The sequence below is a fragment of the Diachasmimorpha longicaudata genome, chromosome 5, assembly GCF_034640455.1.
Source record: "Diachasmimorpha longicaudata isolate KC_UGA_2023 chromosome 5, iyDiaLong2, whole genome shotgun sequence".
In the NCBI taxonomy this organism is placed as follows: domain Eukaryota; kingdom Metazoa; phylum Arthropoda; class Insecta; order Hymenoptera; family Braconidae; genus Diachasmimorpha; species Diachasmimorpha longicaudata.
This window is the reverse complement of record NC_087229.1, coordinates 406810-418796: the sequence shown is the minus strand read 5'-3', so window position 1 is coordinate 418796 and position 11987 is coordinate 406810. Positions and strand designations below refer to the sequence as shown.

The window sequence follows — 11987 nt, the reverse complement described above, 5'->3', positions numbered from 1 at the left end:
ATTTATTCAAACCAAGTGCAATAAATTTTTTAAATCCTTGTGTCAACTCTAAGTCCACACAAAACTAAACCTGACCCTCCCCTTTTATTTTTTCAATGTTCTTCAAGTCATTAATGAATTTTCCTCCGCCCCCTTCTGCCCGCCTCCCCTACCGGCCGGTTGACCAAAACTTTCAAGTTTTATAACAAACAGTGGAATGTCCCGGATTTTATTGCAAACCCAACGCACTATGAGGAACATAAAACGATAAACCGGAAGGATTGGGGTGTCGAGAGGTAATGGTGGCCACACTTGGGCCAAGGGTGGACATCACCCTCAGGTACTCGTGCTAATCTCCTCTCCATTCTTTCCATTCTTTTTTTTACCGCATAAGAAAAATTCTTTTACCACTTTTACTCGGTTAAAAGAGCTCTTCCACCCCACACCCGCTGCCGTCATCCCATCGATGTAAAGCTACCGATCAGCGTAGAAACGTTGGGGCAAAACGGTTGGGAGGGGAGGAAAAAAAGATGTTAATCCTTTTCCAATCTTGTAACCCTTTTCTCGGTAGTTTTATTGGGGGGGGATTAGGGCTGGTCAGGTGGACATGACGATCGGCCATTTCTTTTGTTACGTACCGTAGGTAGAACAAAAAGGAAAGAGTTTTATTGCGGGTCTAATCCTCTCGGTTTTTCCCACAAAATCGGATTTCAATGGACGTGATGAATCTTTTTCCATGAGCAATGTTTTTTAAAAATATTCAATGTATTATGGGAGATAATTGCTGGGTTTTACATAGTAGTTTTGGATGTGGGCATGGGCTTGGGGGTCATCAAAATATTTAGAGAGGATTTGGGGAGAATTTTTCATTTTAATAAAATGATTACCAGAGTTTTTTTGGAGAGCTTTAGGCATTAGGGTTTTGAGGAGCTTTTGAAAATTGAGGGGCACACGGATAAATACTTTGTAAAAAAATGGTTTCCTCCTGTGTTACTTGGGAACCGCACTCAGAACATATGATGTTACGTGGATATTTTTTTTCTCGCCAACTACGACTGTTTTTTAATGTCTTTGGGTGGAGGGAAAATCCTGTTTTTCAACTTTTCGAATATTTTTGAGACGAATAGAAGTAGTCGTTGTGTATTAAAAATAGTAAAAAATAGTCAAAAAGCCAAAAAATATTGTATTATATTTGGGATTACGAGATCACAACTGCGTACAAACGTATCCAATCCAAACAAATCGAACAGAAATAAACCAAAACAAGCGGCCGAAAATTGTGAAAAACCGGCTATTCACCGGTACATTGACGATCAGTGCTCTCCATGTCATCTCCAGTGATCAGTGAACAGTAATAATCCTGAGTTCAACTTAAATACAGCAAAAACTAGACAAACTTGGACTGTTTTTGTTCGTGGACAAATCGACCGAGGGAATTAATGATTGACGCGTTATCAATTTGGATGAACGAAGGCGGAATGAAATAATAGGAGTTTATTGTATTATATTTGGATTCTGGTGGAAACTCGTCCTCCTCTTTGCCGCTCATTGCACACGGGGAACCGTGAGAGGGATTTTTTTTAACAGTGAAATATGTCGAATATCCCGCAACTAAATTTTCAGGTATGCTTTAAAATAAAAATTACTTTCCATAGACGGTTGACCATTAATGTTTAGAACAGCGACACTGAATGCGATTGAATCAAGCAATTCCTTGATTTCTCTCATCCTAAACGACAGAACCTCTGCAGGATTCTGTGGATCCTAAGTCCAGATTTCACTGAAGTCTGAGTGAACAGTAATTTGTATAAATAGTTAACATCAGAGAAATTTCGCTCCGTTTATGCCTTTTTCATAATGTTTAACAATTGGTTTCATGAGTATTTGTTGACGATTGATGACGTAAAAATATCCATCTCTTTTTGTTTCGGAGAATTATACCATTTAGAACAGACGGACGGGATTAAAAGAGGGGTATTTTAGGATACTCCATAAAAATTTCTTCTAGAAAAATAGGAGGGAGTGGTGGGGTGCAAAAAAAGGGGGAATAAGGGCTGGAAATGAAACAAAAATGGGAAGAGGGTGGCCATCGGTTTTCGTACACCCTCGAGTCGCCCGTTACCCACAGACGCGTGGGAGTTCCACCCCTTGTCAAATCAGAAATCTGCCGTCTGGCCAGTTTTGAAGGCATGGCTGACGCCAGACTATCATAAAAATTTACAATATACTGGCACAATTCATAAGATGCCAATTCACCCTCCGACAAATATAAATAAGTGAATAACATTTTAATGTTGGGCCCGGGGCTAGACGGGGTGCCTAAGAGAAGGACAACCGTTTCGGTTCATCCGCCAGACCCAAATCTTTTATTTTGACTCACTTTTCCACCCTAAAAGGTAAATTTATGTCTCCAATATATTGGCGTGGGGACAGACTGGAGTAGTCTTCGCAAACTCTCAAAAATTGAAACTCAATTTTTCCCGTATTTTAGTTTTTATTGTTCGAAAGATGATAAAAAGAATCAATCAATACAGAGAGTTGGATGTACTGATAGTTTAACCTGAGGCAGAATGGGACACTAGAAAAAATGAGAAAACTTTTTTTTTGTTTCCTGATGTTTATTTATATACCTAGACCTAGTTTTGGTGTCTAGATTATTTTCAATCATTTACTAGATTTAAACTTGATTTATTCCGAATTTCTTCCATAGCAAAGTGCTAAGCTAGCTTGGAACGGAAATTTTTCATAATTGTGCATTTATCTCATAAGCGAGTGATTTTAGAAGAAAATGTCCCCAAATCTCTTTGATAGCTGATGAAATTTTCGACAAAAAAGTTCCACGACCTTTTATCATAACATTCCTCGTTGCGGAGATAAATAATCCATTGTGAAAAATTTTAATTTTGTCTTATTACAATTTACCACTTCGCCATTGATGTAACTAGTGGGATATTTCTTTTATTTAATTAAAGTAACTCTACCGTTTCAGGAAATTTAGGGATTATCGAAAACTAGGAAAATTTTTTAGCAAACTCCTACTCTCCAATCGTAATCAGACCGGAAGTGCATTGAGTGGGATTTATTTTTTTTTCGAATGACTAGCATAGTGCCCCATTTTAGCGCCCCGTTTTAGCGGACAGATAAAGAAGATTTCAAAATCAGTTATCGACATGCGCGCGCGCCCTGCCGTACCGAATGATACGGCTGCAAAATTAGTTCCGGCGCTACACGGACACATAGTTAGAAGGTAATTAACGAATTTTGAGATGAATCTAATCTCAATCATTTGGGAATAGTTTAGGAAAGTTTAGGAATACATTCGCATAGTTTAGGAACTAATAGTTTATTTATAATTAATGACTCTTTTATTGGCGTATAGTTAGCAGGTGGAGCAGATGATAAGTTCGAATCTTAATCGGATTTGCATAGATCGATGTAACATAATTTGGGAAGTCTAAAAAACATTAATTCAGAGTTTAGGAATTAACTGTTATTATTTAATTAATGGTTTTCTAATTGTGACTGGGGGGCAGGCTGCGCATGCGCATACGCCCTTGTGGCCGAGGGTATACAGGGTCCCCTTTAGCCTCCTGCTGGTGGTGCACCGGCATGTTTTGGGGGTAATTTTGAACCGAAAAGTCCTTTTCCACTTTTCGCTCGGACGCACCCCTATCGAGATATTGGGGTGAAAAGCACGGCCAATGGGTCGCGAGAGAGAGGGGGAAAGATATTTCTCTCTCACTCATTGGCAATTTTAAAACAATCCTTTGGAGGGGGGGGAGGTGATTAGATTAGATAATTAATGTTTAAAATTGTCGAAATAGATGTCGAAATTCCCAGGGGATGGCTCGCGATTTTCGCGGAATCCGGAGCAATAAACGTGTTTTCTTGATTATCAAGTAAACAAATGGATTTACGGCCTTTTGTCACAAGACATTTTTTGCAGAGAATCAAATTTTCTACAACAAATGTCTTATGGTGGCATCCCGTAAATCCATTAGTTTATTTAATAATTGGATTTAAAATTTTAACCAAAATCCTCAATTTATTAATAAACTTATACATTTTCGCGATTTTTACATAAGATAGTCGTTTTCTGGGTTTCGGGGGGGGGGGGGTGATGATTAGACCCCCCCCCCCCCCAAGGATTCTCTTGAAATTGCCAATGAGTGAGAGAGAAATATCTTTCCCCCTCTCTCTCGCGCCCCATTGGCCGTGCTTTTCACCCCAATATCTCGATAGGGGTGCGTCCGAGCGAAAAGTGGAAAAGGACTTTTCGGTTCAAAATTACCCCCAAAACATGCCGGTGCACCACCAGCAGGAGGCTAAAGGGGACCCTGTATACCCTCGGCCACAAGGGCGTATGCGCATGCGCAGCCTGCCCCCCAGTCACAATTAGAAAACCATTAATTAAATAATAACAGTTAATTCCTAAACTCTGAATTAATGTTTTTTAGACTTCCCAAATTATGTTACATCGATCTATGCAAATCCGATTAAGATTCGAACTTATCATCTGCTCCACCTGCTAACTATACGCCAATAAAAGAGTCATTAATTATAAATAAACTATTAGTTCCTAAACTATGCGAATGTATTCCTAAACTTTCCTAAACTATTCCCAAATGATTGAGATTAGATTCATCTCAAAATTCGTTAATTACCTTCTAACTATGTGTCCGTCGGCGCTACCGCTAGGAAATTTAGAAATTTCTGCACATTCCCTCTATGATCTGCGGTTGATCTCTCGTCATTGGCCCCTGCACATCCCCCCTATGATTCGTGTGTGGATATGCAGTTTTTTTTCCCGCCCGACAGTTGAATTCTTGTACTTGTACCCGTGGTGCACACACAATCCTCCTGTTGTTTGACATTCCTAACCTTAAAAGTGATATAGTGCCGTAAGCGTTGTGTTTTCATTCAATTATTGGAAATTACGATTTGATTAAAGAATCATAATGGCAAATGATGTGCGAAACGTCCCCATATCTCAAATTCTAAAGAATAAGAGTACCTTTGAAGATGAACCAAGAAAAAAGTCAAGGGAGGATTGGAGAAAAGCGAAAGAGTTGGAAGAAGCGAGAAAAGCTGGAACAGCCCCAGCAGCTGTCGATGAAGAAGGTTAGTCTTAAGAATCGTCATAAAAACCATGAACCAAATGTTTTTTTAATGTTTATCGTGCTACTAACAATATGAACTTATATTTTTCAGGCAATGACATTAACCCTCACATTCCCCAGTACATAAGTGCAACTCCCTGGTACTTTGGAGCATCCGGACCTACTCTGAAGCATCAAAGACCCCAGCCAGAGAAGCAAAAAGAATACAGCAGTCTTGGTGAATGGTACAAACGTGGAGTTGATGCATCAAATGTAGCCACTAAATTTCGAAAAGGAGCCTGTCAAAATTGTGGAGCTATGGGCCACCAGAAAAAGGATTGCTTTGAACGGCCTAGAAAGGTAGCCGCTAATTTTAACAATAGCAACATCGCTCCGGATGACTTTGTACAGCCAGAGTTGTCTCTATCGTACGATGCTAAACGCGATAGATGGGCAGGTTACGATCCAACAGATCACAGAGCCTTTGTCGAGGAATATCAGAAGATTGAGGCTTGTAAGAGGCAAATGAGGGCCGAAAAATTGAATGCTGAAGAGAGCGATCAGCAGGATTCAGATAAAGATGAAGATAAATATGTAGATGAAGTTGATATGCCTGGAACTAAGGTCGACTCGAAACAAAGAATTACAGTGAGAAATCTCAGAATAAGAGAGGACACCGCCAAGTATTTGAGAAACTTAGACAGCAATTCTGCTTATTATGATCCCAAAACGAGATCAATGAGAGATAATCCTTATGCTGGAACGGAAAAAGAGTAAGCCTTTCTTTATTTCATTATTTATTTTATTATTTAACTTAATTTCAACTGTTTAATGAAATGTCACGGGACGAAACGACTCGTAACGAGGATAATAATCAGCTAGAGATGATGTTCATGAATTTTTCTTCTTACCCTTTCAGAGTCGATTATAAAGGCGAGAATTTCGTTCGTTTCTCTGGTGACACTCAGAAACACGCAACAGCCCAATTATTTGCTTGGGATGCTCATGAAAAAGGTGTCGATGTGCATTTATTGGCTGAACCTACTAAACTAGAGATGCTGAAGCATGAATATGATAAAAAACGAGATGAACTTAAGAATGAGGCAAGAGGAAGTGTTGTGGACAAGTATGGAGGCCACGAACACCTTTCAACGGCCGATCCATCGCTTCTACTGGCACAAACTGAACATTATGTTGAATATTCGAGATCAGGAAAGGTATAATTCGTTGATAGTTAGTTGAACTAGACAGATTAATAATAGTTAGTCCGAATCGTGCAATGATTTCCCCAAATTTGTATTTTATATGCATAATTTTTTGTTTCAGATAATTAAAGGACAGGAGAAGCAAGTAATTCGTTCTCAATATGAGGAGGACATATTTCCCAATAATCACAAGACGGTTTTTGGTTCTTACTGGAGCAGAGGTCACTGGGGGTATCAGTGTTGTCATTCATTTATAAAAAACTCCTATTGCACTGGTGAATCAGGAAAACAGGCCCTAGAATCGGCCCAAGCAATTCCGGAAGTTGTGCCTACCAGTGAAAAGCTGCCGTTGAATGACGCTGAAGATGATAAAGAACCAAGCAGTGAGTCCTCGAGTGATTCTTCGGCGGAGGAAGACTGTCGTAGTAAAACAGAACGTAAATCAAAGTCGAAGAAGAACAAAAATAAGAAGAAGAAGCAAAAGGAGAGGTTGAGGAAAGAGAAAAATCAAAAGGATGGCAATTCTTTGAAGGAGGCTCTCAACAAGGAAGAGAAGAGCCAGAGGGAGGCAGAAAGACTCTTAAAAATGGATGAACGTAAGAGACCATATAATAGCATGTTCACAGCCAAGGAACCAACTGCTGACGAGGTGGAGGCTTTCCAGATGAAGAGACCTAGGGAGGATGACCCAATGACTAGTTTTATCTAATTAACTAATATATTTTTTTATAATTCCGATTGTACATAGGAAATAATTCTAAGGAGTAATTATAATGAGAATTAATATGAGATATTTATTAATAATAGTACGTAATAACTATATTACCTGAATTAAATATAATTGGTATTTATTTGGGAAACCATTATTATTTCAAAGATTTCAATAGATTTTGAAGGAGTATTAGTACGAAGAGAAATATTCTGATTGAGTTTGGGCTTCAATGTAAGTCTGATATTAATAATAATAAATTTAGAAATGGAACAACAATACAGAATTCTGTTAAAATTGTCTTGTGTTTCAGCCATAGACTCAATTCAGCTCTAGGACACAATGATGTGCTCAACATGCCTTGTTATTTTCGAATATTTGAATCAAATTGAGGACTGTTATTTAACAAAATAGTTAAGGAAATCATTGATTCTAAATTTGTGGCAAAAATAATCAGTCACATAATTTTTTTTTGCTTTCAGCTTTTTGTTTTTCACCGCATATGACGCCCTCTTGCGTCATCAAAAGTAATCATGTCCTTTGGCGCGCAAACACATGGGTACATAACATATACTGCACGACTGCTTACCAAACTGTTGGCTAATGGTTGTTTTGACCTCAATCACTTGTTGATGCACTCAACAAGTTTACGATCTCCGAGAAATTTCAACAACAAATGACCACTGTGAGAAAGACAAGTGGTATGCTAAATACTCACTAAGTTGCCCATCGGTAGTGTCTTGAGGAATTTTGTGAAAAATTCCGATTCCACTACGTTGAAAGGTATATTACGATAGACAAAGAATTGCCGAGAGAAATAATATGATTAGTTTATAGTCAATTATATATTCAAGGAATTATATTATGCTAGTGAACGTACAGGGGATGTATTACTGGTATTTACGTTCGGAATGGATTTGTGATGAGCATTATTCATATTAGAGGTTTCTTAATAGAGTAAAATTTGAAATTGATACTTCACAATGCACAAGTGTTAGGTTGAAATTGACTTTGATTTACCCATTTGTCAAGTAATGTAGTTGTTTTAATTAAAACGTTAGTTCGCCTAAATTATTCCAATGCGCCTAGTTAGATACTGCTGATTATAGGATAAAAAGTTTTATACTTTTGTTTATCATCTGCAAGTATCCTACCATTTTTATACCATGTATCGGTCAAAACCCCACATTGGCCACAAATGCCCAACCCCCTGGTGAAAATTGTTCCTATCACCGATGCGGGTACACCCTAAGTCTCTACGGCATCACGTTAGGACGCTCAAGCAAAATGGCGGAGGTTAACAAAGTGCCGGCAGACATCGGCGAGAACGATACTTTAGTCAACGAGAATAATGTAAGTATTTTATCAAATTAATTACCAACCTGTTTCCCCCGATTTTATCTTCATTCTAACCGATCAGTTCCGCTGAATCGTCAGATTTTGCTTTGAAAAATTGTCAAGTTGGTTTTAACAATTTCTTCTAGACAAGATGTAAAAGCGTTAACGAGAACATGCTCTCTAGCCTCTAAAAAAATTAATTTTTACGAAATCAAAAGTTGGATCCCCTCATTTGTGGGGCATTTTTTAATGGAGATTAATCAATTTTAAGCGGTTGAAGCGTGCATTGCTTGGTGGGTTCCACACAAACTGTCGCAAAATGGACGTCAATCTTTTTGGCGGGCACGTGGACGCTGGACTAATTTAATTTTAAAATCCTTATTCTTTGCAAGAATACATTGATGACAATAATCAATGATGAATTTCCATTTCTGAGACATCCATTTTGTTCGTTTTTTTGGATGGTAAATTCATTTGGCTAATTTGCATCATTAGGACAATAACAATAGGAGATGGTCTACATAATCTGCAGCATTTGTTCAGAGGGGTTAATTGGAATTTATTGGGCTGAAAGAGTGAACACGTGAGCTTGAACGAGAGAAGTCTCGATTATTTAATAAAGTTTGTTCAATAGTTAAGGGTATGAAGGACTTTGTCAACTTTTTCTAACGTCTTCTTTCTGCGAGCGAGGACAAATTTTGCCACAACAAAAATATTTCTATTGGAATTATTATTTATTTATTCATGTATTTATTTATATAATCATCTAAAAATCAGCGAACAACCCCCAATCACGTTTTGATTTTCTTCGAAATTAATTTAAATCGAAGTCACTTGAATTGAAAAGAAAAATCATTAAATTAGAAATTTCCCTAAGAATTCAATAGAGATATGAATTTGACCTTGCAACAAAAATAGAATTTTTCAATTCAGACATCCTTAGGTGTGATCTCCTTTCCCCAGAGTATTGATAAACAAATTTCCAAAAACGCTCACATCAAATTGAACTTTCCCCAGTCGACAAAAATGGAAACCATGGAAGTAGGAGAATCAGCCATTTCCCCGAAGGAGACACCAACCGCCCCGGCTCCCCTCACCAACAACAAAGTACCAGTTGACGAAATGACATCCCGAGACTACTACTTCGACTCCTACGCGCATTACGCCATTCATGAGGAGATGTTGAAGGACGAGGTGCGTACAATGACCTATCGAAATTCCATGTACCACAACAAGCACCTCTTCAAGGACAAGATTGTTCTGGACATTGGCTGTGGAACAGGAATTCTCTCGATGTTTGCAGCGAGAGCTGGTGCTGCCAGAGTCATTGGAATAGAGTGCTCCAACATCGTTGAATACGCCGAGAAAATAGTCGAGGCCAACAATTTGTCCCACGTGGTGACAATAATTAAGGGAAAAGTGGAGGAAGTGGTGCTGCCCCATGGAATTGAAAAGGTCGATATCATCATTTCGGAGTGGATGGGCTACTGTCTCTTTTACGAATCCATGTTGGACACAGTTCTCTTCGCCAGAGACAAGTGGCTCAAAGAGGATGGTATGCTATTCCCTGATAAGGCGACACTCTATATCTGTGGAATTGAGGATCGTCAGTACAAGGACGAGAAGATTAACTGGTGGGACGACGTCTATGGATTTGACATGAGCTCTATTCGTAAAGTAGCTATCAGTGAGCCACTTGTTGATGTCGTTGATCCGAAACAGGTTGTCACTAATGCATGTCTCATCAAGGAAGTTGATCTTTACACTGTCACCAAAGCTGATCTTGAATTTGCATCTCCATTTACTCTTCAAGTGCGCAGGAATGACTATGTTCAGGCTCTAGTTACGTTCTTCAATATCGAATTCACCAAGTGCCACAAGCGAATTGGTTTCAGCACTGCTCCTGAGGTATATTTGTGTTCATCAATTTTTTACTCAAGTATACACTGAGAAACAATATCGTCGATTTTACGAATTATATCCTGTTGGAGGATTCTTTCATTTTCACAGTGGGGTTTCCACCAGAGCGTGAATAATGAAATATTCCCATAAAGCGAGTCATTATTCCATAAAAATATCTATTAAAATTCTATTAAAATAAAAATAACTATTAAAATTCGTTGACATATTCAGGGAATACGCACCAATGTACAAGAGATTCCAACTCTCAATTGATTAAATGAGCTTGATGTCTGGAACCCTCAGAATCAATGATTGTACATTTCGTTATATTAATGAATTATTCCGTTCCGCTTTGTTCCGTTTTACTAATTGTTTCTCTCAGTGTCCGTGAATATTCAAAGGACATGAAAATATTGGAAAAAGTATATAATTATTGTCAATAAAATAAGAGATCAATTTATAGGAAATGGCGAAGGGGGAGGATTCAGAAAATTTCAATGTTTCGCCCATTTTCTTACGCCATAAAAATTACAATTAAAACTAGATTTGCTCATGGTGGAGTTGATTTTATATCCAGCGGTTAATCATCTAATCAATTGATTATTTTTTTACATAATGAATGTATAGTTGACAATGATTTTAAAAATATGGACTTGGTTACAAGTCCTGCGGAGACAAATGCAATTAAGTAGCAAAGTGATAAAATAAAATGAGTCATGTTTGACTATCGACCAGGCTTTGATGAATATTTCGAAAACTAGGACAGATATAAAAATTTTATTATAATAAATTTTTGTGGAAGGAATGAACTCCTAGAACAAATATTATTATCAAAACTTCGCTAGCTCTTTTAGATTCGGCAATATTGCTCAAAAACTCCGCTCAGACATGTCAACTTAATTAATTTTATCAGTTCGCCACTGAGTTGATGAGAGCATTTCTTGTTTTATACTGAATTAATATTTTATTTCAGGTGCAGTACACACACTGGAAGCAGACGGTATTCTATTTTGACGAGTATATGACCGTTAAAAAGGAAGAGGAGATCTACGGAACTTTCTCCATGAAACCCAACGCCAGGAATTATCGAGATCTTGATTTCAGTATTGAGTTGGACTTTAAAGGAGAATTGTGCCAAGTTCATGAGACCAATACCTATCGTATGCGCTGATTGGGAGTAGGCGGTTTTATCGGGCTTGGGGAGGAAAGCCTGGGGCCACTAGAAGGAAGAGGGAGATGATTCAGGATTTATCGGTTTTAGAGACATGTGAAAATTTTGTAAAGATCCTGGAGGATAATCGGACAACAAAGAGATTTTTTCTGGACAAAATTTCGGATTCATAGGTGCTGAAATCGAAATCGCAATTATAAAAAAAATATAGGTCGGAATATCTACAAGAAATATAATTAAATTTTTACTTAATTCGAATGACAACTATAATTACATTTTCCTTACATTTGTTTCTGTAGTATTGTAAGATTTCTGTGAACTATCCTTTGGACGAACTAGGACTGTATTGTTTATCGGGTCAAATTTATCTTTCACAAAAATAAAATTTTCTGATTTTTTAATTAATCTAATGTCTGAACATATTTGAGAACTAACGATAATAAATTTCATATTTCTGCTTATAAGTTCGGGGCTAAACGCTTTGAAAAAAAATGTCAATTATTTTTTGTAGGAAATGAAATTCCCAACGACGGACGTCTTATTACTTTTTTTTTCTATAAACTCAATACGTATCAAGATATCGG

General features: G+C 37.7%; 2 protein-coding genes across 2 annotated transcripts; both read left to right on the top strand.

Annotated features, from left to right (window-relative positions):
- The first annotated feature begins 4797 nt into the window (after window positions 1-4797).
- Window positions 4798-7278, top strand: LOC135162821 (pre-mRNA-splicing factor Slu7-like). The gene is made up of 4 exons (XM_064121704.1): window positions 4798-5100; window positions 5191-5851; window positions 5998-6295; window positions 6405-7278. Exons 1-4 carry the CDS (start codon window positions 4938-4940, stop codon window positions 6990-6992), a joined length of 1710 nt encoding a protein of 569 aa, XP_063977774.1. The 5' UTR covers window positions 4798-4937; the 3' UTR covers window positions 6993-7278.
- A 910-nt stretch (window positions 7279-8188) lies between these two features.
- Window positions 8189-11808, top strand: LOC135162822 (protein arginine N-methyltransferase 1). The gene is made up of 3 exons (XM_064121705.1): window positions 8189-8345; window positions 9348-10238; window positions 11206-11808. The coding sequence occupies exons 1-3, from the start codon at window positions 8280-8282 to the stop codon at window positions 11401-11403; spliced, it is 1155 nt and encodes a 384-aa protein (XP_063977775.1). The 5' UTR covers window positions 8189-8279; the 3' UTR covers window positions 11404-11808.
- Window positions 11809-11987: the final 179 nt, after the last annotated feature.

What these genes read in the sequence shown, in the direction of transcription:
- LOC135162822 (XM_064121705.1), top strand. Translation starts at nt 8,280, where the DNA reads ATGGCGGAGGTTAACAAAGTGCCGGCAGACATCGGCGAGAACGATACT. An exon ending in CTTTAGTCAACGAGAATAAT is followed by an intron (nt 8,346 to 9,347) that starts GTAAGTATTTTA and finishes AACTTTCCCCAG; the next exon opens with TCGACAAAAATGGAAACCAT. An exon ending in GTTTCAGCACTGCTCCTGAG is followed by an intron (nt 10,239 to 11,205) that starts GTATATTTGTGT and finishes ATTTTATTTCAG; the next exon opens with GTGCAGTACACACACTGGAA.
- LOC135162821 (XM_064121704.1), top strand. Translation starts at nt 4,938, where the DNA reads ATGGCAAATGATGTGCGAAACGTCCCCATATCTCAAATTCTAAAGAAT. An exon ending in AGCAGCTGTCGATGAAGAAG is followed by an intron (nt 5,101 to 5,190) that starts GTTAGTCTTAAG and finishes TATATTTTTCAG; the next exon opens with GCAATGACATTAACCCTCAC. An exon ending in AATATTCGAGATCAGGAAAG is followed by an intron (nt 6,296 to 6,404) that starts GTATAATTCGTT and finishes TTTTTGTTTCAG; the next exon opens with ATAATTAAAGGACAGGAGAA.